The sequence below is a fragment of the Babylonia areolata genome, chromosome 6 (assembly GCF_041734735.1).
Source record: "Babylonia areolata isolate BAREFJ2019XMU chromosome 6, ASM4173473v1, whole genome shotgun sequence".
Taxonomy (NCBI): Eukaryota; Metazoa; Mollusca; class Gastropoda; order Neogastropoda; family Buccinidae; genus Babylonia; species Babylonia areolata.
The window spans coordinates 12,504,280-12,532,096 of NC_134881.1; the positions used below are offsets into that span (position 1 = coordinate 12,504,280).

The following is a 27,817-nucleotide window of genomic DNA, read 5'->3' on the forward strand; positions in this document are numbered from 1 at the left end:
ATATGGTCTTATAAACTGTTGAAGAATTCAATTTGACACATGATACTTATTCAAAAAATGCTACATGGACAGGATAAAAGAATATGTAGGTGAATGTAGCTTGCCTTCAATGGAACAGTAAACAATGGCTTAGTTCACAGAGCTTGTTCATCTTTTAAGAAACTTCTATCAAAAGACCCACAATAGACCAACATTTCCAAGACAGAGAAAGTTTAATGCAGGAACACTAAAAGAATACCACCATCATCCATAGAGTAAAATATGAAACTCTCAACCAAAACCTAACCCCAAGGAGGGAAACAACATCTGACATTAAAGTAATATGAATTTCAAAAATCACAATGTAATCACTTTCAAATGTATCACCTACAGAACCAAAGCACACATACACACATGTATGTGTGCATTCCCACAACCATCCACCCACACAAAAAACATATACTGCTGTAATAAAAAGCATGGAATATATATTTGTATTTGTACAAATTTGTATTTGTATTTATCTTTTTATCACAACAGATTTCTCTGTGCGAAATTCGGGCTGCTCTCCCCAGGGAGAGAGCATCGCTACACTACAGCACCACCCACTTTTTTGGCATATTTTCCTGCGTGCAGTTTTTAATTTGTTTTTCCTATCAAAGTGGATTTTTCTACAGAATTTTGCCAGGAACAACTCTTTTGTTGCCGTGGGTTCTTTTACATGCGCTAAATGCATGCTGCACACGGGACCTCGGTTTATCGTCTCATCCGAATGACAAGCATCAAGACCCACTCAAGGTCTGGTGGAGGGGGAGAAAATATTGGCGGTTGAGCCGTGATTTGAACCAGCGCGCTCACATTCTCTCGCTTCCTAGGCAGACACGTTACCTCTAGGCCATAACTCCACAAGAAGAATATAATAAATATGTTTAAAAATAAATAACAAAGAAAACAAACCCTGTTCACGTTAAAAGAATCATTGATTAATCTGGACGGAAAAAATACACAATGTAACAGAAAACATGGACGGAACGTCTGTTTGATGAACTGAGCAAGACAAAAAGTAAATACCTGTAATGACCGTAAAAACAACAACAAATAACCAAAAAACGGACCAAACCACCAAAGAAAGCTCATAATGCCAATACTACAACTAACTGATTTAAATCGACTGTACATCTTGAAAAAAGAAATCTTTGAGGTTTTGGGAACAAAAAGGTACTGCAAATATTTACAGAAATTTGTGTTTTTGTTTCTGCGTCTTTTACCTGACATATCAATCATGAAACAAGCATCAGTCAGCGCAGTCAACTTATCTTCCACATACAGTGCTATCTCATCATGAACTGTATGTATACAGAGCTTGTTTTTTTGTGTGATGTGCTTACCATTCTTATCTGTATCTGAATATCTGAATATATGTATATGAGACAGTAAAATATTCATAAAAAAAACAACAACAAAAAACATAACAAAAAAACAGCTGACATTATCCAAAAAGCACAGACAAAACCAAATTACAGACTAACACTGACAAGGCTGCTGTTATCCTACGCAACATATTTGACTCCTATAATTATGATCAGTTATCATATGCATAAATCTCAGCCTTTGAAATCATTGTGTGCAAGTTGTGTTTTCCGCATCGCAGATCACTAAACAGTTTCTGGTTTGACTGATCATCATCAAATTCCAGCATCTACTGCTGACTATTTATGTTTTCCTTACAAAATAACACTCCGATTAAATAAATGGAGAATAGAAAAAAGATTGAATCTAAATAAAAAATTTTTTTTAAAAAGAAAAGAAAAACAAAATATATATAAATGGAACCTGAAGAAACAAATATGCTTTCAAATCAAAATAAATGAAACAATCAAACAAAAAATACATACATAAGAAGAAGGCTTTTATTTCCATGTCAGCAAGACCAAGTAACATAAAAATCTTAAACAAACTCCAAAATGGTTATGAAGACAATACTCATCTCAGGAATTCAATAGAGCTGTATCAAAATATCTTAACACGTTCAATAAAAAAAAAGAGTTAAAAATACTTTTTTTTTTAAAAAGCACTAGCAAATCAGAAACATTACATGTAATTATGTACAAGATAACAAATAATAAACACAGCCATCAAATAACTGTACATAATGATGCACCACGGTCCTCAACGACAAAAAGAAATGGTCAAGTCATTTTTAACATTGTCCTCTTTCTGGTAGTCACGAACATTCCAGACACAAAAACTGACAGGAAACACAATTACTGACAAATATCTCCACACATTTTCAATCAGTACACTTTGCTCCATGTAATGTGTGTTTGTGTAAATACACATGCATGTGTGTGTGTGTGTGTGTGTGTGTGTGTGTGTGTGTGTGTGTGTGTGTATGACTGAAGCCTCACTGAATGACACAGGAAAAGAATGATGAGTGCCTAAGGGTAGCTGTCAGTCAGCTGTACCCTGGTAGGCAGCCTGTTGTGCAAATGACTGTGGCTGGAGAGTGCTTAGAGCTTGGTCTCTGACTGGGGATAGGCACAATTTAAGTATACATGTCAATCAATCAATGGGTGAACACACCACATGACCTTACCAAAATCAAGTCACATGGCTCTATGAAATGTGTGCCATGACCATAGTATGCTTAGTATAACACTTCACCGTTGAATGTGTTGGAATGGAATGGATGTTCACTCTTGTGGAGGTAAAAATATTGAGAGCGACACTAACTGAACTCTAATAATGCACACACACACACACACACACACACACACAAAAACAAAACCACATGATGCTCCTATAGGTTTGGAAACGATCTGTATCCAAGCTGCTAGGAAGTTGACACTGACCAGTAAATTTCAGTTGTGCTGTCACCGTGACCTAGTGAGACAATCTGAAAGAAACATGTGCAATTCCTCCTCTGCTTCAATGAAAAACCCAATTGGTGTGGTATTTTTTTCACATTCTGTTCAATGATAATACAGACAGGGAGACACATGCACAATGCTCAATCACATCTGCACATGTGCACTAACACACACACATAGTTACACACACACACACACACACACACTGCCTAATTCCACAGAGAGAATACAATATAAAACATGAATGACAGGTAGACAAGAAAAATATATACCAATATATTTACAGGTACTCATAATCTAAGGCCATAATTGTTAAGAAGAGAACTTCTAGTAAAGTTCTTCTGAAAGACAAAGTGCATTTGTGGAAAATCAAGTTTCATTGAACCTTTCATCTTCTTCGTGTTCCAAGGATCAGTCGTTCCAGATTCATTCTAATTCTATAAAAAAAAATTTAAAAATTTAAATCTAACATTCACTGTTTCATCAGATTTGCCACGGCATATTATTACAAACTTCTTTACTAAAAACAATTCCAGAAAATAACAGTAAGAGGCATTGTCTTAAAAAAAGAACAAATCAAAAATCATCTGCAAAGTACACATGTATATCATAAACAACATCAATAAACTTGAGTCTATCACAGTTAAGCTATTTTGGAAAGCCACATATAATTCAGCAATTTAATCACGGAGACATTTAAAGCATGGCTACTTTTGTACAAACTGCAGTGACAAAAGACACAGTGAGTACAGATTTGATATGTTTTTTAATGGTTCACAATGATTTTCCCATGTTGTTCAGTCAAGTCTGGGGAACAAAGCTGGAGGAATATCCCTCCCTAACTCTCAGCACGTCCGATTGTGTGAGGAATGTCGTCATCTGTTCTCCCTCCTTGCTGTAATCCCGGCTGACCTTGACGGCATCAGTGCTCATTCACAAAAGCAGGTACTGGACCTGCATTAAGCTGTCTCCCACAACTTCTTTTCATCACACTGAGCCATCCCTCTGTCTCTGTCCACTGACTCCAACAACAGATGCTCTGCCTCTGCACCTATCATTCTTGCAGAAGCAGTTTCTCCCCATGGTTCATACTTAGCAATGATGAAGAAGTGGAGAAAAAAATGAGACATATTCATTTGTCACTTCTTTTGTAAACTCAGCTCCAATAATGAATGAATCCATGTCATATCACGTTTTATCACAGATCTTCATTGCTGTCTGAAGTCAGACGTATGGAAACAACGCAAACACAAACAAATCAAGCACACTACTTACTATCATTTATCTGTCCTTGATAAAGAGCAACATTCATTAACTACTGCTGTGACTTATTTTCTGTTTTTAATTACACCCATTCCTCTTTGGACAAAGCTTGATTTTTTTTTATATATAACAAAAATGGTTCCTTCAAGTAGAAAACAAACAAACAAAACAGAACAAGAACTCCAAGACTGTGTTGCTAACATTACCAAAACTTCACAGAGACAATGTTTTTTAAGCCTGATGCTTCTTTCAATGGGTGGTACAACCATCTCATGCTCAATGGCCTGTAATCACTGTGGCTTCTCTTCTGAAACAGACTTTAAGGGACAGATACATGGACAACATAGGTGTTCAGTGAAACCACAATGATCTATTCTTGTATCTCATACCAATTCCAGCTTGTCGAACATTACACTGAGAGACACTGAAAGAGAAAAGTAAATTTTCATTTTCTTTCATTTCACTATCTGAATATACTCAAAGAGGAAACCAAAGTTAGGCGTAAAAAGCCAAAGACTTTTCTAGGTAAACTTTTGGGGGTAAGAATGGAATTGGAATTGTTCTTATGGAAAACTCCAAAGATGGATCACCAAAGAAAGGTCTTCGGTTCATGAAAAAAAAAAATTCTGGTATAAATTTTAGAAGTCAGAAAACCCAAGAATGATCCTGTATAACAATGAAAATGACTCTAGGTATAAATATTATCTATAATTCTGATATAAATTCTGAAGTCAGACAACCCAAGAATAAACTTAAGATTCCATGGAAATGATTCTGGGTATAATAATAACAATAATAGTTCTACTAGTAGTAGTAGTGTAGTAGTAGTAGTAGTAGTAATATCATTATCATCATTATTACTATCATTATTGATTCTGGGTATAAATACTGTTTAAAACTGGACAACCCATGAGACTGACTACGGCTGACAATTTGTCTTTTACATTGTTTTAATTTTGTGTTCGAGGTGCCTTCTTCAGACCAGACAACCAGCACTGGAACAAAATTCTGAGTTCATTGTTGTCTTATTTATTTATTTATTTATTATTATTATTACTACTACCTTTTTTTCATATTATAATTATTATTTATTTATTTATCTATTTATGTATTTATTTACTTATTTATGTACGCTTATCTATTATTTATTCACCCTTTTTTTTTTTTCTCAAGGCCTGACTAAGCGCATTGGGCTACGCCGCTGGTCAGGCATCTACTTGGCAGATGTGGTGTAGCGTATATGGATTTGTCCGAACGCAGTGACGCCTCCTTGAGCTACTGAAACTGAAACTCTGAGTTCATATACCACAGAAAATCAATTTACTGACACATGTTCCAGAAAGGATGATCACTGGCACACTGTAGCTGGGTACAACCTTAACAGCAACACTGCTGCCAGATAATCTAACACCCAAAAGGCTTGTGTTCAAGTCCAACATGTGTTAGATTTTATGGAGCTGTTAAAATGCTGACAAGAATTCATCACCGCTGCAAAACAACATTCATACAACATCAAAGAGAAGAAACAGTTTCGAAAAGTTAACAAATTCTACACAACTAAATCTGTTTAACGATACGGTCGATTCACGAGTCGGGCGGACACAGGGCGGGCCAGTGATCGCTGTCCTCCTCCGGAGTTCCGTCGATAGGCCTGGGACGTGATCACCTGATGACCCCGAAAGCCTGATCCCTGGAAGACAAAAACAGTTCTGGCATGAATAAAACAGAACAAAGATTAACTTACACATATATTATTAAGAAAAAACAAACAAACAAAAACAAACAAAAAAAACCCACACATATTCAAATATACATATATATCAACAACATTATCATGATCAACAAAATACATAGAATAATAAATGGTGGGTCATGGTAAAGTATGTGTAGTTAAATGGACATTTAAACATATATGCTCACATATATTCAACAATATTATCTCAAAAACAAGGAACACAAACATGGCAACTATTTATCACAAAAAAAAAGTGAAAAAAAAAGAAGTGTGCATACATACTATACAAAGACACACGTTATTCTCATCCATTCGCGCTCCCCCCCCCCCCCTCTCTCTCTCTCTGTGCATCTAATGGCAGCTGCCTTCCTACTATGTTTATTCAGAGTTTAATAGTAATACTGGAAACAGAATGTCAGCACACAAGATGTTAATACAGATATTCACACTGCCTTGATGGAGGATGTGAAAGCATCACCAAAAGATGGAGAAGACTTTTAGCTCTGTAGAATGTGAAAGTATCACCACAACACGTAAAGCTGTAAAATGCACAACAGATAATAAACATCCCTCATGACAACTACCCACCGCCCCATTCCAATCAATCAATCAATCAATACTTCAACACCTGTTAATGTTGAGTATTGTATCTGATCTGTTTAATGTTATTCAAAAATACTTGATAGTACGTATACACACACACACACACAAGAGCGTGCATGTGTGTGTGTGTGTGTGTGTGTGTGTGTGTGTGTGTGTGTGTGTGTGTGTGTGTGTGTGTGTGTGTGTGTGCGCGCGCGTGCGTGTGTGTGTGTATCCATGCGTGCTTGCATGCATATGAGTTTTAAGGTGTAATATTCCAATTCACAAAACAGGACTGCAATATAAATACAGACTTCACAACTATCAAAAAAGTCAAAAGAAAACAAAATTTTCTTTGAGCTGAAAAGATCCTTGGAGTCATAGCAATCCTTTTACTTCAAGGATCACTTTAGAACCAGAAATGGTTTTCACCTTATTAAAAAAAATATGTATATAACTGTGTGAAATAAAACAATACGCTTTGAACAATCAAAAGATGATTTTTTAATACGAAAGACAAGGCAAGTTCCCCCTTCTCCATCTCCCCACACTCATAAAGAATTATTTCAGACTTCTGGTAAGTTCACAAATCACAGAACACAAGTTGTGGAAATCGCTGAGAGTGGTCTCTGTGCATTTAAAAGACTTTTGTTTTAATTTTTTTTTTCTTTTTTTTTTAGAATGTGTAACTGTTGATCAGATATCTAACAATAACCCTCACCCTTCTAAAATATAATAACCATTCCTCTATCAACTGTGAATGACCTGTGATAAAAGGAGATGTGAGAAAGATATATATACCTACCATTCATGCAGGTATACTTATGAGCATTTCATGAAGTCATCTCATCTTGAATTAAAAAAAAAAAAAAAATCAAAACGTCTTCCAAAACACACCTTAAGATTGATTTATAAAGGACTGGTTGGTAAGGAAAAAAGCAATAAATTCAGTTTGCAATAAAATGGGTTGCATTCAGGTTTAGGGTTTAGGAAATTGCTATAGTGACTGATTTATTGATACTGATATGGAAACTTATATAGCACCTATTTTCAGTCAGAGACCAAGCTCTAGTGCTTTGATCTTGTTATTGGCATCAAGTACTGTGAAATGTCTTCATGCTGGAAAACATTTTTTGAAGACTTTCCAGAACAAACTAATATGATCATTTTTAATACAATGTCACACTGCAATTAACAAATATTTCAGATATATCAATAAAGACCATATATAAATCAAATCTTACAATAGTGTGTGTGTGTGTGTGTGTGTGTGTGTGTGTGTGTGTTTTCCCTGTCAAAATTATGCTATATGTGCAATGTATAGATCAGCACATAGGTACACTCCAGAACAGAGGAGTGAATCTTGTTTGCTTGTATTTTTTAAAATCAATATTCAAAACATGCTCACAGTGATCAGAATCTATCAATTCAATCAAAACGACATAATAATTGACGCAGATCTAAGAAAAGTAACGCAAAATGTTTTGCAGAAGAGTTCATCACATCAGACCAATGCCAGAAGGGAGCTGGGCCTTTCATTATCAGGACAGATAAAAATACGAAAGTTACAGTAGTTTTTCTTCCCTGAATTTGTCAAACACATCAGGAGATGTACGCACTGCAACAGCCGTTGTTGGCGACATCACACCTAAGTCTCTCTCCCCTACTCTCATTTTCTCCCTGAATTTTCACAGATCTACGGACTGGCCTCTGGGGCTTTTCAAACCGTGTTGCTTGTATACAATCACAAAAAACAACGGAATGAAGCTTACAAAAGCTAGAAAAGAAATGAACTACGCCTTCCTATTTCATATGTATGCGTGGCAATCATGCTCACATGACAGAAGCGTCTTTTTCCTTTATTAAAAAAAAAAAAAAAAAAAAAAAGAAAAGAAAAAAGAATAAGCGCATTTCCGCATGGGTCTCATATCCTTGAATATATACGTGCACACTGATTTTCTGAAAACCACAATGAGTGAGATAACCAAGTTTTAAAAAAAAATTCATAAGTCCTACACAAATTCAACTGAACATACATAAGAATCACCATACTAAAGTGCGTATTAGCAAACTATAGTGGGCTGGGAAGTTAATAAATGTGCAGTCCAAAGCACACACATGTTACACCAGACTAACACAAGCAGGCAGGACTGGCATGCACTCACTGATATTAGACAAGCAAACAAGACGTGAAAGAAAAAAAAAAAAAAAAAACCAAAGTGATAAGCATCGTTTTGAATCATGCAACATCAAGCCATGCATGCTTACTGGGTATTTTACTCTGGAATGCTCCCTCACAAGTATCGCTGATTGATAGAAAACAAACAAAACAGGGATTAGCGCCCCGGTCACCATCTCCTCAATAACCCCTTCACATTTTGTCACACACTGCAGTATGCACACGCCCTGTGCTTTGCTCCTTCACATATGCAGCAAATAACTTGACTACTGTTTACTCATAACTCTGCCACTTCCAATATAATTCAGGACAATGTCTGAAGCAACACAAGAAGGGTATGGCAAAATCAAATAACAAAGAAAAGCCACCTCCGTTACGCTTTGAGTGACGTTACAAATCAAAACTAACGAGAGCAAAGTTCTCCTCAGCCACATTTAATTCAGGCTGTTCCTAAGTTTTGAAACTGTACAAGTCACATATTTAATTCTCCTTTCACTGGTGCACATGAACTATCAGTGGGGAACGTCACACATTTGACAGTGTCAAAAAATTATATGACACTACAAAGTCACCAAATCATTTTTTCTTCTCACAAAAGATCATACTAAGTTCCACAAGCCTTTTTTTTTTATCAGTGGTCACAAAACTTAAATATTGATTATTATACACAAATAGAAATAATATAGCACTTTACAGCTATAAAATATAAAGGACAATCATTATATACAAATAGAAATAACAAGATAATTTACAGACTTAAATACTGATTATTATACGCAAATAGAAATAATATAGCACTTTACAGCTATAAAATATAAAGGACAATCATTGCATACAAACAGAAATAACAAGATAACACTTTACAGATAAAAAAAATACAAAAATTAAAAAAAATAATTAGCAATACACACAATAAGAGTATCACGGTTAAAAAATGTAAACTTTTGTATGGAACAGAGAGAATGCTACAGATACAACTTGTTTGGAGGTTCCCATCCTTTAGCTGAGTGTGCCACAAAGAAAGGAAAGGAAAGCCCATAAAACAAAAGATAATTGTAGAGGACAGCACAGACAACTTGTACATACATATATAATACACACACACACACACACTCACAGATATATATATATATATATATATATAGAGAGAGAGAGAGAGAGAGATACATACATACATACACACATATATATATATATATATATATATATATATATATATATATATATATATATATATATATATATATATATATATATATATATATATATATGGTATTTATGTCATACATGGTACATTCCAGGAAAACGGATATACCTTGGATACACCTCACCTCAAGATAACGAATATCCACTTTCACCATGATGTTATGCATAATGCAAATACATAGCAGTGCAACCCATAAGACCACCTACATGATTAAAAACTGCTGACCATGATGCAAAGCAAACGAATCTTTAACAAAGCATAAAAAGTCCATTCATAAACAGCAACCACCAAAGAACCCTCAGAAGTTAACAATTCATTCACATTTCAGCAACAAGCAGAAGTGTAATCAAGTATAACCAAGACAACAGTGATAAAAACGTTTGCTCAGAACAAAGAACATGTTTGCCGCCTTTCAAAACGAGATGCTGGCAAGACGAACAAACCCTGTGATGAGAAAGAGGAAGGTTGGGAAATACTCACATGAACAAACACCTGAGGGCTGCCCTGGCTGTTGGAATAGTTGGCTGTCTGCTGGGTGCTGTTTGTCTGGCGACTCTCCACAGCTGAAAAGCAGACAGGTAGTTCTGCTGATTTTTCTATTTTCACATTTGCAAGCGTGCATGCATGAACATGCACCAAACATGTGCACACATACATGAAAGCAAGCACACACTCAAACACACTTCATATTTTAAGTATGCATACATGCATATGCAACACACACACACACACACACACACACACATGTGTACATCTGCTTGTAAACAGGGTTATGAATGCTGTTCGTATGTTTCAACTGCTCTCATCTCCTTAAACTGATGAACCGATTTCCTATTCTTCATTTTTGACTCATTTGTGTAAACAAAGTGATTCTATGTTTTAAACCGGTGTTTGGTTGTCTGTGTGTGTGTGTGTGTGTGTGTGTGTGTGTGTGTGTGTGTGTGTGTGTCCGTGTGTCTGTGTGTCCGTGGTAAACTTTAACATTGACATTTTCTCTGCAAATACTTTGTCAGTTGACACCAAATTTGGCATAAAAATAGGAAAAATTCAGTTCTTTCCAGTCATCTTGTTGAAAACAATATTGCACCTCTGGGATGGGCACAAAAAATAATAAAAAGAAGCCTAATTATCTGCAAACTGCATTTACTGTTATATTTATATTTTTTGTATTCTCTAAACTTGGCACTCTGACCTCTTACTCTGACACAACAACAAGAGGAGTCATTATTATCATTTTTTGTTCAAACTTTATTTTGCAAACGTTTTGGTGCAGATGGTAAAAAAGGGAAATTACTCTGTAATTAATGCTAGGGGACTTAACTTATCACAAGTGAGTCTTGAAGGCCTTGTCTCTCTTGTCTTTTGTATTTAGCTGTTCAATCCCTTCCAGAAAAAGAGTGAAAACCAATTTTTATACTTCAAGACCAGAAGCACTGCAAACCACTAACACCCACTCACCTTTCAACCTCTCATTCAGCTTATCCAAAGACTCCAGTAAATGGCGTTCCTCCAAGGAAAGAGCAGTAGGACCTCCTGAAAAAGGCAGTCATCACAAACCATACACTGCATTGAAAACCATGACCATACAAGCAGACCAATTTACAAACTAAATGGTCACACAGATGCAGATAGACAGACATACAGAAAAGGTAAACAGGTGGAAGGATGAAATGACGGAAGGATGAAATGGATGGATGGATAGATAATGGACAGACAGATGAATAGGTAGATTGATAGACAACTGACAGATTGCTTGGACAGACAGATAAATGGGTAGATAGATAGAAAGACAACTAACAGATTGTTTCATAGGCAAACTGATAATGTTCATTCATTGACTGGTTCATTTACCACTGATTGTCTCTACCGACTGACTGGTCAATAATCAGACGATCAAACTGCCACTGATAGAAAGAATAGCCCCCAGCCCTTCATAAGGACAACATTTTTCATGATAGATCCAGCAGTCAAACAAACTGAACAAATACAGAAACCCGTGGTGTTAGGAATTGTGAGCCGCACTCTCCGAGACATGCCTGTGAAGTGGCTGACACTGGACTGTTGTCTTGTTTGACAAATCTGCTTCATGTTTTGTCACTTGTAAACAATGACTGAATATGAACATTTTTGCCACAATCTACTGACCCAATGGAAACAAGAGAGGCAAGGCCTTCAAGACTCACTTGTGATACACTTTAAAAAAAAATCTAATTGTTAAAATGTGTTCTGTATTTGTTATTATAAAGTTTCGCGTTAAAAAAAAAAGAAAAAAAAAGTCCTAACCAGATTTGAATTAACTCCCCTAGCATTAATTACAGAGTAATTTCCCTTTTTTACTATCTGCACCAAAACGTTTGCAAAATAAATAAAACTTCCATGCTTAGCAAAAGAAGTTCCTGCTCGAACCAAAAATGATAATAATGACTGCTCTTGTTGTTGGGTCAGAATATCAGATCAAAGTGCCAAGTTTAGAGAATACAAAAAATATAAATATAACAGTAAATGCAGTTTGCATATAATTAGGCTTCATTTTTTAAATTTTTTTGTGCCCATCCCAGAGGTGCAATATTGTTTTAAACAAGATGACTGGAAAGAACTGAATTTTCCTATTTTTATGCCTAATTTGGTGTCAACTGACAAAGTATTTGCAGAGAAAATGTCAATGTTAAAGTTTACCACGGACACACAGACACACACACACACAGACAACCGAACACCGGGTTAAAACATAGACTCACTTTGTTTACACAAGTGAGTCAAAAATAAAAAGAAATTTCACCTTTTCAGCACACTCTGAGCTGTCAGAGTAAAACTGACAGCTCAACAAATTTCTCATAAGAATGAGGGTAATGGGTCAGTTAATGAAGCAGTAGTTCTAATCACCTGTATTTTCAATACCCTGATCTTTGTTCAATGACCTGTTTCCCTTGATCTGGATCTCTGCAGTTTTAGGGTGCGGGTCTGCTCCAGCATTAAGAGACCAGCACACATGACTGTACAACACCACACTGACATTTTCCCCACACAACACCACACTGACATTTTCCCCACACAACACCACACTGACATTTTCCCTGTACAACACCACACCAACATTTTCCCCATACACCAAACCAACATTTTCCCCGTACAACACCACACCAACATTTTCCCCGTACAACACCACACCAACATTTTCCCCATACACCACACCGACATTTTCCCTGTACAACACCACACCAACATTTTCCCCATACACCACACGACATTTTCCCTGTACAACACCACACCAACATTTTCCCCGTACACCACACGACATTTTCCCCGTACAGCACCACACCAACATTTTCCCCATACAACACCACACCAACATTTTCCCCATACACCACACGACATTTTCCCCATACAACACCAAACCAACATTTTCCCCGTACAACACCACACCGACATTTTCCCCGTACAACACCACACCGACATTTTCCCTGTACAACACCACATCGACAGTTTCCCCATACAACACCACACCAACATTTTCCCCGTACAACACCACACCAACATTTTCCCCATACAACACCACACCAATATCTTCCCCATACAACACAACACCGACATTTTCCCTGTACAACACCACACCAACATTTTCGCCGTACACCACATCGACAGTTTCCCCATACAACACCACACCAACATTTTCGCCGTACAACACCACACCGACATTTTCCCCGTACAACACCACACTGACATTTTCCCTGTACAACACCACACCGACATTTCCCCATACAACATCGCACCAGCATTTTTCCCGTACAAAACTACACTGACATTTTCCCAGTACAACACCACGCCGATGTCTTCCCCATACAACACACCAAAATTTCCCCATACAACACCACACCAGCATTTTCCCTGTACACACCAAACTGACATTTCCCCTGCACACTACACCAATATCTTCCCTGTACAACACCACACCGACATTTTCCCCATACAACACCACACCACACCGATATCTTCCCCGTACAACACCACACCACACCGACATTTTCCCTGTACAACACCACACCACACCAACATTTTCCCTGTACAACACCACACCACACCGACATTTTCCCCGTACAACACCAAACTGACATTTTCCCCGCACACCACACAACATCTTCCCCGCACAACACCACACCGACAATTTCTCCGTACAACACCACACGACATCTTCCCCGTACAACACCACACCGACAATTTCCCCATACAACACCACACGACATCTTCCCCGCACAACACCACACCGACAATTTCTCCGTACAACACCACACGACATCTTCCCCGTACAACACCACACCGACAATTTCCCCATACAACACCACACGACATTTTCCCCGTACAACACCACACTGACAATTTCCCCGTACAACACCACACGACATTTTCCCTGTACAACACCACACCGATATCTTCCCCGTAGAACACCACACCGACAATTTCCCCGTACAACACCACACGACATTTTCCCCGTACAACACCACACCGATATCTTCCCCGTAGAACACCACACCGATATCTTCCCCGTACAACACCACACGACATTTTCCCTGTAGAACACCACACCGATATCTTCCCCGTAGAACACCACACCGATATCTTCCCCGTAGAACACCATACCGACATTTTCCCCGTACAACACCACACCGATATCTTCCCCGTAGAACACCACACCGATATCTTCCCCGTAGAACACCATACCGACAATTTCCCCGTACAACACCACACAACATTTTCCCCGTACAACACCACACCAACATTTTCCCTGTACAACACCATACTGACACTTTCCCTGCAGAACACCACACCGATATCTTCCCCGTAGAAAACCACACCGACATTTTCCTCGTACAACACCACACCGACAACTTCCCCGTACATTTCGTTTTCTCTGCATAGGCGATGCACAGGACAGGAATGCCAGACCCCTGCTGGAGTCTGCACTAGTGGGTCACGGTTAAGTATGTGTAATTAAATGTATGTTTACATGCACGACTATTCTTACCCTGCCACATAGGCAGCCATACTCAGTTTTCGAGGGTCAACACATTAACTAGCAAGAGGGGTAAGAAAAAAAACCACATCCCAAAACAACAACTCTACCTTAAGCTCCTCCATCCTTCCCCTCCGCCCCCCAACCTCTGATAAAATCAAATGAATGAATACCTTTGGCAAATTTCTGCCGAATAGAGTTGTACATTTCTTGCTGATTCTGTGCTGACTCCATTGCAGCCATGACCTTGCTGTCACGGATATCAGGGCCGTGGGACTGTACTGCCTGTTCCGCTGCCAGGAAGCCAGCCATGCTCTCAGACACTGCACATCCCCATGCGGTGTAAATTTCATCGTTTAATTCTCTCTCTCTCTCTCTCTCACACACACACACACAAATTACAAATACCATTTCAATTATCTAAGACATGTGAGGAATTTTTTTAACACAAAAGATACCCTGCCCACTAAAAAAGACATGAACACATACATTATATACAAAGATACAGAAGATAGAAGGAAAAAAAACAACGATATCCAGGACAAAAACAAACAGTTATACAATAACGAAAGAGAGAGGGCAGGCAAACGTTGACTGGATCAAGAAGTTTGTTGTTAGTGGAGGGTGGATGGGGGGGGGAGGTGGGGTGTGTGTGTGTGAAAGCCCCTGATGTGATAGAAAGGTGACACCTCACTGTACAGAATCACCAATGTTTCGTTGTTCTGCAGGGGTCAATATATATATATTTTTTTTCAAATTGCACAGAAACATACAAAATAAAAAAACAGTGTTTCCTATAAGCCTAAAATCTGGTATGAAAAAACATATTTCCTGCTAGTAATGGAGATGAATTTTTGGTAATTCAGCGAAAAATTTCTTTCATTTTGTTGTCAAATACACCGGCAGTAGCTTCGCAATAACTGTTGTCGGCAACAACACACCTAAGTTTAACCCCCTACCCCCGCCCTCATTTTCTCTCCGGATTTGCACAGATCTCAGGAATGGCCTCTAGGGCTTTCCTGCGGCATTCACATCTAATTGACAGATGCATTAAAAAAAATCTTAATGAAACTGAAAAGCACATTTACGCACTGCTCTCATATCCCTGCAAAATGTTTCATTAAGAAATCACTGTTTCTATTTGTGTGCAGTGGGAAGGGGGAGTTGAGGGTTGTGAAGGTTGTGGCTTTTTTTGTTGTTCTTACATATCATGGTTATCCACCTTAGCAAGACAGTATTTTTTGTTCAAATTCACAACTTAATCATGTTTCATTAGGAAATTTTGTTTTCATTTGTGTGGTTCAGGAAGTGGTGGTTGGGGTTGTGGGTGTTTTTGTTTGTTTGTTTGTTTTTTTTGCTGTTGTTACATATCATAGTAATCCACCTTTGCAAGTCCATATTCATGACTAATCATGTTTCATTAAGAAATTACTGTTTCTATTTGTGTGGTTTTGGGAGGGGTTGATCTTTGTTTTGTATTGTGTTTGTTTGGTTGGTTTTATTTTGTTTGTTTTTTTGTTTGTTTGTTTGTTTTATCACACCTACTCACCTTTCTTTTAAGTCAGTATTTTTTTGTGCAAGTTCACAACGAATTCCATTTTGTGAAGAAATCACAGTCACCTCGCAGTCCACATACAAACATAACTAAAATAATAACTGATCTGTACACATTTCTGCCTCATTTTTTTGGCTTTAGTAGAAGGTAAAGACAATCGAAGATTTAACTCTTTCACCACCATTGGCAACTTAAGTTCACTGGACAGTGCACTGCCATAGGTGATTTTAGTGGACATCAAGGGGTCATGTTAAAAGGATCATTTTTCACACTGTAACAAAGCTCGACAGCTGCAACCACTTTCCTGCGCAATAGCACAATGACTAACCTTCGTCCCCTGACCTAGTTTGAAGTGAACAGTACTAAATATTTTAGACTCAAAGCTCTCAGTCAAAGGCTTCTGCTCATGTGAGAAAATGGACTTTGGGGAGTGTTTTTCACACAGAAACTTGGTGGTGAAAGAGTTAAGAAACATTTTTTAAAAATGCATACACAGAAAACCGGCATTTCACAGCAAAATAAATGCATACAATATTCTCAACAGTAAAAATTTTCAGTGTTTTCCACCAATATATAAAGAAGAGATGATTTCATAAAAGGCTCCTGGCATTCAAACAATGGTGAACACGGATGCTCCAAAAATACAGATTTATCCTATACCTGTACCTCAGAAAAGATGTAGCAACTCTGAATAATGATACATTTTTTAATGAGTATCTCTCAATGTCATTCTTAGTGTGTGCATGTTGTTTTTTCCCCCTCTCCCTCTCAAGCACTGACAAAATAGCTGAAACCTGATGAAAAACAAAGCTGTATAAAAACAACCACTGTGTTTATGACTAGCACAGCAACACTGAAGCATGTGAAACTGAAACAAGCGTGCACAAAAACACACACCCCCTCACATTTGTTTTCGTTATAATGATTATGTTTAATCCTGTTACAGGAATGTTTGAAATAGTTATACATTACTTTCAGTTAGTTCAATCTTTAGTAGTTCTTCCTATTCTAATCTATTGCACTTTTCATGTATCTTTTACTATATCTTTTTCTATATCAGTCAAACCAACACCTCTTCCCATCGCCTCACCCCCACACCTCACACCCCCCCCCACACACACACACAGATGTACTACCCCCATGCCCCCCATTCTCCCCCCTTCTAATATCACTTACCAGTGAAAAGATGTTAAACTAAAGAAAGAAAGAAAGAAACACTTGTTGCATTCATTCACAAACATGGCACATTCACACACACACTACACCCACAAACATGTACGTCAAATAACCTATCCCCATACACTCACTTTCATCTCTCGGAGCATAGCTGATGTTCACTGCAGGGTGCCGGGCATCGGACCCACCAGCACCAATGGGCATGGGCTGCACTGTCTGTTCCACGACATCGTTCGCACGACTCGACACTCCAATCCCTGATGTGGGATTTCGCCGCTGCTGCAGCAAACTGTAACGCTGAAGATACCCGTTTTTACTCTGTCCTTCGGATTTCAGTGTGCCGTTTTGTGCTGTCGATGCTTTGCTGTTGGGGTATCCCGGAACGCGCCTCATGCCATTCGGGATCCCCAGGGCAGCTCCATCGATGTACTGGTGTGACAACTGGACCTGCTGCCTGGCTGTCTGGTCATTGTTGGTTGCCACCGACGATGATGTCGGCCCCCCCTTTCCCTCACTCACATCCAGCATGGTCCTCATGTTCTTCCACAGGTTGTTGATTTCGTCGTCGGTGGGCGTGCGATCCATGCGCAGTCCGTTCTCGTTGTAGATGGGTTTGTTGTAAGCGTTGCTGGTGTTGCTGAAGTGGGAATGGGAGGGAAGGGGAGCGGAGTGGGGAGTTGACGCAGTAGACTTGCCTCTGCCAGCCCTCCCCGGCTCACTGGACTGGCTGTAGATCATACTTTTGTTGTTGTGTCCGTTCATACCGCTGTTACCAGAGTCTGAGGCCACAGCGGAAGAGGTGGGGTGCATTCCATTGCTTCCAGCTTTTGCTCCAGATACAGTGTACACAGCTGCTGCTGCTGATGTGGTTGCTTCTGTTACAGCTGAACTGCTGTACATGGGCACTCGAGACATGAAGTTATTGTTGATCAGCATTACCTGCAAGACAGAATAATCACCAACTTCCTTTTAAACTATTATCATTCAGAAAAAAACAAAACAAATAAAAGTATGACACATTGACTTTTGAATGCATTGGACAAAACCTAAACCACTCTAAATCTATTGTGCTTAGCTGTCAGGATTCCACTAGTTTTTTCCCCCTAAAATTATCAGATTTTATACAGCATGAAAAATTAACACGGCGGAGAGTATATTCAAAATAAAACAGCTTTTTTCCAACAAAGAAAAAGACAGTAAATGAAATCTGTTGAATAATCTAGTCAACAAGATAGCTATTTTTGTGTGTGTGTACATTGTGAAATGATAAAAAAAAAAAGGTCACTGCATTAAGCTTTCATCAACTGTTCACATCTGTTTTGTTGCACACTACTGCTGTGAAACCTTCATCACTATGTGCAATGCAAACATGGCATACTGGAAAGAACAAACTAGTGTAAAACCAAACAGAAAAAAACCACATATCATTCTCGCACAACAGAAACTGTAATTACAAATTCTCTCACAATAGAATAAATTTTACAGCTCAGAATCAAAAGCTGAACTTTACTTGAATATTATTATTATCATTATCATTATTATTATTATTCTGATCATTTAAACCTGACCTTGAAAATAAGCCCTAGGCTACATATTCTGATGGTCTCACATCATCTTCCACAGGAAGAAATATTCAAGAAAGTTCAACTGTTGATTCCAAGCTGTGAAATTTCTTTTATATATATATTGCTTTTATACGCACCCAGAATGACAGACACAAAACCAACAAATTCTCTCACCTTCTTGTCCAGCTGTGACTTGTGGGCGGTGATGCCTGAGTCATGTCCACCACCTCCATGCTGACTGGTCAGAGTGCTGGCGTCCCCACTCATGATGATGTGGGCAGCAGCTTTGGGCCGCGATGCCTGGGGCTGTCTTGCTGGGCCGGCACTGGCCATGTGGGGGCCTCTGCTTCTGGCGTCGGCTGCTCTCTGTCCACTGGAGACGGCTCTGGCTGATGTTGGGCGAGGCCTCTGGGGAGTTCCTTTGGTTCCTTTTCATTTTTTTTTTTCATGTATGTCAAAAATGTCAGTTTTAATGAGGAAAAAATTACAGTCAAATCTGCTTCAAAGCATGCATTATAGTAACTTCAGAAGTATCTTGTTTCCATATATGGCGTTAACGAGTGCATCAGTGTTTTGTTATTCCATCAACACCCTTCAATAAACGCTGGCAGGATTTTTTTTTTTTTCTGTGAGAAGGTAAAGAATTCACACAGAAAATGTAATGAATACAAGAAAAGTAAAATCTATGCTGTAACACACATTTCCTTTTGAACACACAATTTAGAGAAAAATATTAGTGGATCAACATGGATAACTGAACAGAGTTATAGTTGGTTATCAAACAAATACTGATTGAAAAAAAAAAGGAGCGGCTTTAGCTTGAAGTGAATGGCTGTAAATGAACTGTGGGACTTTGAATAACAACCTGCAAAGAAAGGAAATCACCAATGATACTATGACTACTACTACTACATGAATCTATATAGAGCCTAATCTCTAAATAGGGCTTTAGACATTATGAAAAAAAATATAAAAGGGTAAACACACCATACACACAAATACAAACATACACACACAAAGAAATAAACAACGAGTACAACATAACGGTGCAGAGGTGTTCTACATTAGTTAAAGTGGGTTTTCAGGGAAGACTTCAATGAAGAGGAAGAAGAAGCGTGCCTGATCTGCCAGAGAGGGTTGGCTGTAGACAGCTGGGCCAAGAAAAGAGAAAGAATGCTGACCAGAGGACTATGTCCTGACAGAAGGGATGTGAAGCAGTAACATAACGCAGCTGATGGGATGGGATTATGTAACAACCAGACCCCATGCAGCAGGGAGACTGTTGTCACTGTTGTCATGACAAAGCAACTTACACAGCACCCAGACTGTCACCGCATCACACAAACTGTCCCAACGAAGGGAGCGCAACTCTGATCATTGACCCCAGGCCCATCGTCTTGTGTGTGTGTGTGTGTGTGTGTGTGTGTGTGTTCACTTGACGTTTCCCATTGTATATTCTAATTTCCCGCCTCCTCCTCACTATCCTCTCATTCAGTTCATACCCTCCACTATCTATGCACCATTTCATATAATTTGAAACCGCGCTTTAAAATCAAGACTTTTAAAATAATGTATTTGTATGTCAAACTTTTGTGTTTAAAATCACTGTATGCATCAAACCGTGACAACAAAATTTACTGTAATGGTGACTGTATGAAACCTTTCTTTTCCTACAACAACCTCTCCCCCAACCCCTTCCCCACCATGGGTGATATGATTCTTAATGCTGGCTGAGGATGATTGCTATCATTCTTTATCATGTCTCAAAATAGCTTTTACCTTTTTTTGGAAGATGAACCAGAAGGCATTTTTCTGTACACTGCATGTTTCAGACATTAAAGTGATTGACTGATTGCTGAAACAGTAATCGTCCCCATGACCCGGTCACTTGGACACAGCCACTGATGATGCACAGTACTGTGACACTAAACTCAGTAATGTGTGAAAAAAAGAAGAAAATACTGGATTCACTCATCATACAAGAGTTCATCCACACTGATGATGGAAAGGCCTCTATGCTCTTCTGCCAATGATTGAGTCTTCCACGCCCCCAAATTCAACAGAGAGAAACACAGTAGAAGAGCTTTCAATTTTTCAGCTTTAAAATCCCGGAACTCTCTGGCTCTGTCTGTCACGGTCCATATCTTTCATCCCTTAATGACAAATCTAACAGGAAATTTCAGTCTTTCTCATGATTAAAGCAGTCCTCTATCCTTTAAATCTGCATAAAAATTTTTTTCATTCATGTATACATCACTACATGTGTGTATGTATGTATGAGTGTATGTGTGCACATGTGAGTGAGTGAGTGAGTGTGTGTGTGTGTGTGTGTGTGTGTGTGTGTGTGTGTGTGTGTGTGTGTGTGTGTGTGTGTTTGTGTGTGTGTGAAAGAGAGAGACAGAGAGACTGAAAGAGGGAGAAAGGAAGAGTGAGAGAGAGAGAGAGAGAGAGAGAGAGAGAGAGAGAGAGAGAGTGTGTGTGTGTGTGTGTGTGTGTACAGACGTGTATTTGTATGAACTATGTCTGACTGACAACTGTAACAAGCATTCACTGTAAATAGCCTGGAGATGTCTGACAGTGCTATATAAAGTTGCCGTCATTATCAACCAAGCAATGTAGATTTCAACAGTAGATCTCCTTCGAAACTAACAAACAAAACATAAAGAGCAAATCTTTTAAGCTTACCAGTTTTTCCATCAGCCTGAGACCCTGACTGTGTGGAATTGCTGGCGTTAGTGTTGGTGGCGGCAGCATCAATCATACTGTCCATGCTGTCCGTATCTTCCTCCACTTCTTCTGGGTAATGCAGGTCTGCAAAGCGCACTCCTTTCTTCTGCACCTTCACACCACACACAGTCAAAGCACACTTCTCATCATGATTCATCTTTATTCTAAAAATAAGATATAATAATAATAATAGTAATAGTAATAGCAATAATAATTGTTATGGCTTGCAAGTATACACATGCAAGCGCCTATGCCTGGTGGTTCCAGACTTTCCCAGCATCCCAGAGAAAGAATGCGAGCACACAGATAGAGTGCAGATTGCTGGCAGCCTTCCTCCCTCCTTACACGTGTCAGAGTACTAACCCTGTTCTTGAATTGTAGCCTCAGTACAATATAGTACCTTGTAAACTAATTCTACATGAGTTGAGTGTATGTCAGTTTGAATGTGAACATACAAACATATAATAATAACAATAGGTTGAAGGTTAAATGTCACACAGACATTTATGGCCATCAGGACAGGGAATACAGATTCAATGCATCTTGGGCTCAGCATAGGAAAACAGGGTCCAGTCCTCTCCTTCCAGTAATAATAATAATACCAATAATATCAACAATAAAAGTATACATGCGCTTCAGATGTCTGCTCCCACCCCAACCCTGACACATGATAAAATAAAAATTATATCCCGTTTGTAGATCTCAGTGAATCCCCATCATGCTATTGTTTTCTTTCAGGAAACAACAAAAACAAAAATCCATCAGTCAACACAGTCTGCTATCATTTCTGTGCGTGAGTGCGTGTGTGCGCGTGCGTGCATCGCAGGTGTGCACAAGTGTGTATGTGTAAAGTGACACACACATACACACACACTCAGACACACACACATAAAACCCACTAAAACGTGTATCAATTTGCTTTCACCTCTTGACATTCAACAAAATAAAATGATAAAGTCTTTTTCTCACTGACCTTTTTCCGCTGGACCTGCTCATGTTTCCTCATGTGCATCTTGGCAATCTCCAGACTATCTTGAACGTTGAACTTCGTCGGTCCTCCTGGGTTCAGCATATCCTTGTTCGCTTTTTTCAGTATGCTCCGCACTTCTCTACGTCCATCCATCTGGTCTTCTACCACTGTAATTTTCTGCCCTTGCTTGACAGCATCTGCTTGTCCTGTGTCCATGGTGATCAGTTTCCCACTGACAGTGGTCCCTCCTCTGGTCTGCTGGGCTTCTTTTCTAGACACCCCTTGGCTCTGGTAACGGTTGTCAGTGGCATGAGAATCGCTCTGCTGCCTGTTGTCAGATGCCTGCATGTAGTCTTGTGGCCCAGTGGCCACAAATTTCAGACCTGTTGTGGCTGGATGAGCACCAGCCGGTTTCTGGCCTTGACCCCTAGGTATTTCAACGTGGGAGGGGCTTGTGCCAAAGCTTGTCTGATGGGTGTGGGTCATGTTGTTGCTGACGTTGGCATCAGTGTACACAGGTTCTTTGTTGTGGGCAGAGCTGACAGTCTGATAGACCCACGTGGTGGTGGCCGCTGTGCTGATGGTGCGACAGGTCTGGGGGTGGAGGTTCGTTGCCATCACACGATCAGCCACCACGCTAGCTGAGTAGCTGTTGGTGTTGTTGTTGGGAGGTAAAGTGGATGGAGCTGTGTACTGATCTTGGCCATTTTCTTCAGGAGGAGGGGAAGTCCAGGCATATATGTGAGCTTTGGGGCGCTCATTTGGATGCTCATTCTGAGTAAGTGCAGATGTTAGTTCTTCAGGCATTTTCGTGGTTGTGTTTTTTGAATGGACCTCTTGCTGGTAAGTGTTCATGTTATTGCCACTAGGAGATTGGCCATTATTCTGAGTAGAATGAACTTCAAACCTGCGATGTGCCAGAAGCTGACTGTCATACTGTAAAGAAGGTGGGGGCTGTTTGACAGGCTGATTAACTGGTGGTGACTGCTGAGGTAGCCTCAATGCTGTTCCAACAGCAATGTGTCTCTCTGGGTTAGCCTGTGTAACATCTAAGGAGTCTGGATAGTGGCTCAAATTGCCCTGAATGATGGGGGTACTGGAGACAGGGGCTCCATTTGATGACGAATAATACCCCTGAGGGATGGGGCCAATAATGTGAGCACCTCCTGCAGAGACATTAGCTCGGTCAGCCTGTCCTGGACCATCCCCTTGTCTCTGTGTGTCATACTGTGGTCTGCTAACTGGCGCTTTGCCTGACTGGGGTCTTCCTGACCTGTCTCCTGGTGGGTATCCTTGCTCTGCATCAGGTCTCCTCTGATGCTGCATCATAGTATTACCACCCTTATCATTGTTACTGTGCGTCTGGAACGCTTCTCGCTGATGTTCTGACACCTGATGGAAGTCCTTCAATGCCTGCTGTCCTTGAAGAGAGTTGCCCAGTGACTGATTCCCTTCCTCCAGACTATCCAGTGATGACAGACTTTCGTTCTGCAAAGGAATGTCATGAGGTTCGTTTTCCTCCACTCCCTGTACCTTGGTGTCTGAATCAATCTCCTTGCGAATGGCCTGGTTGAATTCACGCAGCGACTTCTGCTGCTGTTCCACCAACAGTTGTTGATGCTGCTCCAGCTGCTGCTCAAAGCGACTCCTGCTACTTGTTAAGTTACGCAAACTACGCTCCATCAGCTGCGCTCGCATTGATGCATCTAGGGGGCGACCTGATAATGGCCTGTTCTGACTCTTACGAGTCTCTCTTTGACCTGCACTGCTGGCCCGACTAGATCTTACGTGAGATCTTTCCAAAGGATCTCGGCCATTCTGCTGGGTGTTATACATGCGCTGAATGGCCTCACGACTCTGTTCATTGGGAATGCTTGATGCTGAACCACGGATCAACCGTAAGGCATCTTCAATATCCACATGAGTTCTTGTTGGGCTGTGACCTCGTCGACGAGGGGAAGGAGAAAATCTAGGACGGTTTCCCACATGGCAGCGCTGGTATTTTTCGGTCGCCTGTTTTTGTTCTTGATGTCTCCTGTTTAAGATCTCTTGTCGGCGTTTCTCTTCACGTGCTGCCTCTTGTTTTCGCTTTTGTGCCAGCAACCTGTTAAAAGCAGATTATCCTTCAACATTCTAAAAGTTTTTTTTAGACACAAACATTAAGCAAAGATATGTTAGTGCAATGGTTAGTATCATAGACTGATGATATTGCATGTTACTCAAATTTCCTGAAACTAGAATGCATTTGTATCAGAAATCACTGAATAAAACCTGGTCAATTAAAGTCTTTTCATGTGTGATTTTATCACCAGCAGGTTCCAGTGATCTTCATCATCTTGCAGGGTAGGTCTGCAATGCTAAAATTGCTTTTAACACCTGAAGACAGTACTCAAGTGTATGATGTCTGACCCAAATATGACTGCAAAATACATTGCTGACATGTCAATTTAAAGTGACAATCACACAACTCAATCAGTAAATGGTGAAAAAGAATCTAAGTTTGACAAAACTCAGTTCTAATGTCAAATTGACTAAATTTCTGATTTTGTTTTTTTAACTAATAAGGTTTTTTTTAAACTAGAAATATAAGGGAATTTTTTTGTCATATCTCTGCTTATCTTCTTACAGTAATTTACATGTTTACTATGCCGATAGTTGGAGTAATAACTAATACACTACTTACATTTATTATGTCAACAGTTGGAGTAATAACTAATGCACTGCTTACATTTAAGCATCAACAAACACACATATATATATATGAATAATCATCAAACAACATTACAGCATACATATTAACCATCAAACAACTTAACAAGACATATGACATACATGTACAATAAAAACAAAACACACACATGTATACACGATGAACACCCACCCACACAAAAAGAACACACATAATTTGCACATTCATACAACACAATGAATTTGACAACAACAACAAAAATGCTTTCATGTAACTGTGCTTATCTTTTTAATCACATAAGTATCCAAAAATATACTAACTTTCTTCTCTTGTTAGTTTCTTGTGACAGTCTTCTGGCTTTGGCAAGAACATCATTACTCTGTAGATCACCATCATTCTTCAGGTTTTCAATTTCTTCCCTTTCAATGTACTTGTAACGTTTTCTAACAGGTTAAGCAAAACCAAACAATTCAATCACAGACTGTATGATAAATCTAGACTGAAAAAGCAAATTGTATGATAAATGTTGACTGAAAAAGCAAGCAAACTCAATAAATATCAGAAGATACATATTGCAGCAAGAAACAAATGAAACAGAAAATCTTCTGTTGTGTCATTAACCATTCCCATACATCTTTCCAGTCTCTCCAGTCCAGAACAACAAAGAATCATATAAATATCTGTATGCCTTTATCGGCATGTGAAGATGCCCATCTTAACCCTGCTGGAAGCTGAAGACCTACATATTTCTGTAAAACATATTATTACATATTTCCAATAAAATTCTTTGTTGAACTGTCAACAAACAACAGTAAAGACACTGGTAAAACATCACAATAGTACAGTGCAGTCAGATCCTGTTATTCCTTCTCTTTCTCTGTGTGTGTGTGTGTGTGTGTGTGTGTGTGTGTGTGTGTGTGTGTGTGTGTGTGTGTGTGTGTGTGTGAGTGAGTGAGTGAGTGAGTGAGTGAGTGTGTGTGTGTGTGTGTGTGTGTGTGTGTGTGTGTGTGTGTGTGTGTGTGTGTGTTTTCAGTATGTGTGAGTGCAAATATTTGTCAAGAAGTCCATTACTCATGACAGTGCCAGAAAAAAAATCATTAAGAATTTAAATATCATTAATTTGTTGTCTAAAAAAAGTAGTAACATACATCAGCTTTGTAACAGATTTCAATCACACACACACACACACACACACACACACACACACACAATCACTGTCTAATATGATCAAATTTCTACAACAGTATTTTCGTTGGAAAGTAGCCAACAGAACTGTACGGTTGGTCAGCTCAAGAAGAAAAAAGAAATTTTCGATTTATAAAGACCAGGCATTTTTATTCAAAATCCCGTCACGACTGAGAAGAAAATCCATGGCTTCAAGACAAACACTGACGAACAATGTGATGTGTTCATATGATCAGAACTGAAATGATGATATATATATATATATATCATTTATCGATAATTTTCAAGTCGTTTACTTTGTCTGAACATGCAATTGTTCAATTTAACTTACAGCACCAACAGACAGAAAATACAAAAGTCACGCTCAAAGGATACGAATAAGCTCCAGCTAACAACTTGCTATCCATGGCTGCGGTAGAATCTGAGCCCGGCAAGCGACAACCTCAAACTGCAGAAGAAACAGAGACTTTGTTGTGGTCATGTTTTACTCTGATGACAACCACTGTCCGCCATGTTGTTTTAGTTACGATGTGCGCAAGAATGTTATAAGATGTGTCGAAACTGCGCATTTATTAGAGTGGTGTCCCTTAGCAAACTTGGCGTCTGCTACCAAAATTTAACAACAACAACAAACGACAACAACAACAACAACAAAGTGTTTTCCTCTGCCTAACTTTACAGAAGAAATTTTTATACTGAATTTGTTGTGACAGGTGGCCCGGCCACATGTGGTGATCAGAATTTAGTTTTCAGGCACAGAAAGGGCGCATCAGCCATAGACACTGGGGTGACATTGGAGTATTAAAAAAAACCAAACAAACAAACAGCTACAACATCAACAACAACAACAACAACAAAGTAGCGCCTTATCATCCGAAAATTACGGTGCACAAATATACATGCATGTATTCAAGGCATGGCAATATATATTAAAAAAAAAATAAAAAAAGGGTCAAAACATGAACCAGGAAACTACATACCAGTGAGCTCGACTTGTATTGCGTGTAAGATTTTGGCGTCCTTTATCAGGGATGCAATAGTATCACACATGACAACAATCTGTATGCAGACTGTCAACATGGTTTTAGACAGAGAAGATCGTGTACAACACAGCTCTTAGAAGTAAT

At 39.2% G+C, this 27,817-nt stretch overlaps 2 protein-coding genes across 3 annotated transcripts in view; both read right to left on the reverse strand.

Annotated features, from left to right (window-relative positions):
• The window catches only part of LOC143282741 (xaa-Arg dipeptidase-like), a 109,405-nt gene that overhangs the window by 28,014 nt on the left and 53,574 nt on the right, over nucleotides 1-27,817 (reverse strand). The gene's annotated exons all lie outside the window — the stretch shown is intronic.
• Nucleotides 194-27,207, reverse strand: LOC143282739 (uncharacterized). Of its 2 annotated transcripts, XM_076588477.1 has the most exons (11): nucleotides 27,066-27,207; nucleotides 25,826-25,948; nucleotides 22,820-24,920; nucleotides 21,805-21,958; nucleotides 19,294-19,547; nucleotides 17,686-18,493; nucleotides 14,997-15,146; nucleotides 11,274-11,348; nucleotides 10,296-10,378; nucleotides 8,698-8,735; nucleotides 194-5,802 (listed from the first exon to the last, which is right to left on the reverse strand). In XM_076588477.1, exons 1-10 carry the CDS (start codon nucleotides 27,095-27,097, stop codon nucleotides 8,724-8,726), a joined length of 3,792 nt encoding a protein of 1,263 aa, XP_076444592.1. In that variant the 5' UTR covers nucleotides 27,098-27,207; the 3' UTR covers nucleotides 194-5,802; nucleotides 8,698-8,723. The 2 variants fall into 2 exon arrangements, with proteins under 2 accessions (XP_076444592.1, XP_076444591.1); XM_076588476.1 differs by lacking the exon at nucleotides 8,698-8,735.

Bases quoted from the DNA above. Each gene is read 5' to 3' on its own strand.
- LOC143282739 (XM_076588476.1), bottom strand. From the start codon at position 27,097: ATGGATAGCAAGTTGTTAGCTGGAGCTTATTC. The intron at 18,494-19,293 runs GTGAGAGAATTT...TCTGTCTTGCAG, and splicing joins AGTCACAGCTGGACAAGAAG to GTAATGCTGATCAACAATAA. The intron at 10,379-11,273 runs GTGAGTGGGTGT...TCTGCTTTTCAG, and splicing joins GCTGAATGAGAGGTTGAAAG to CTGTGGAGAGTCGCCAGACA.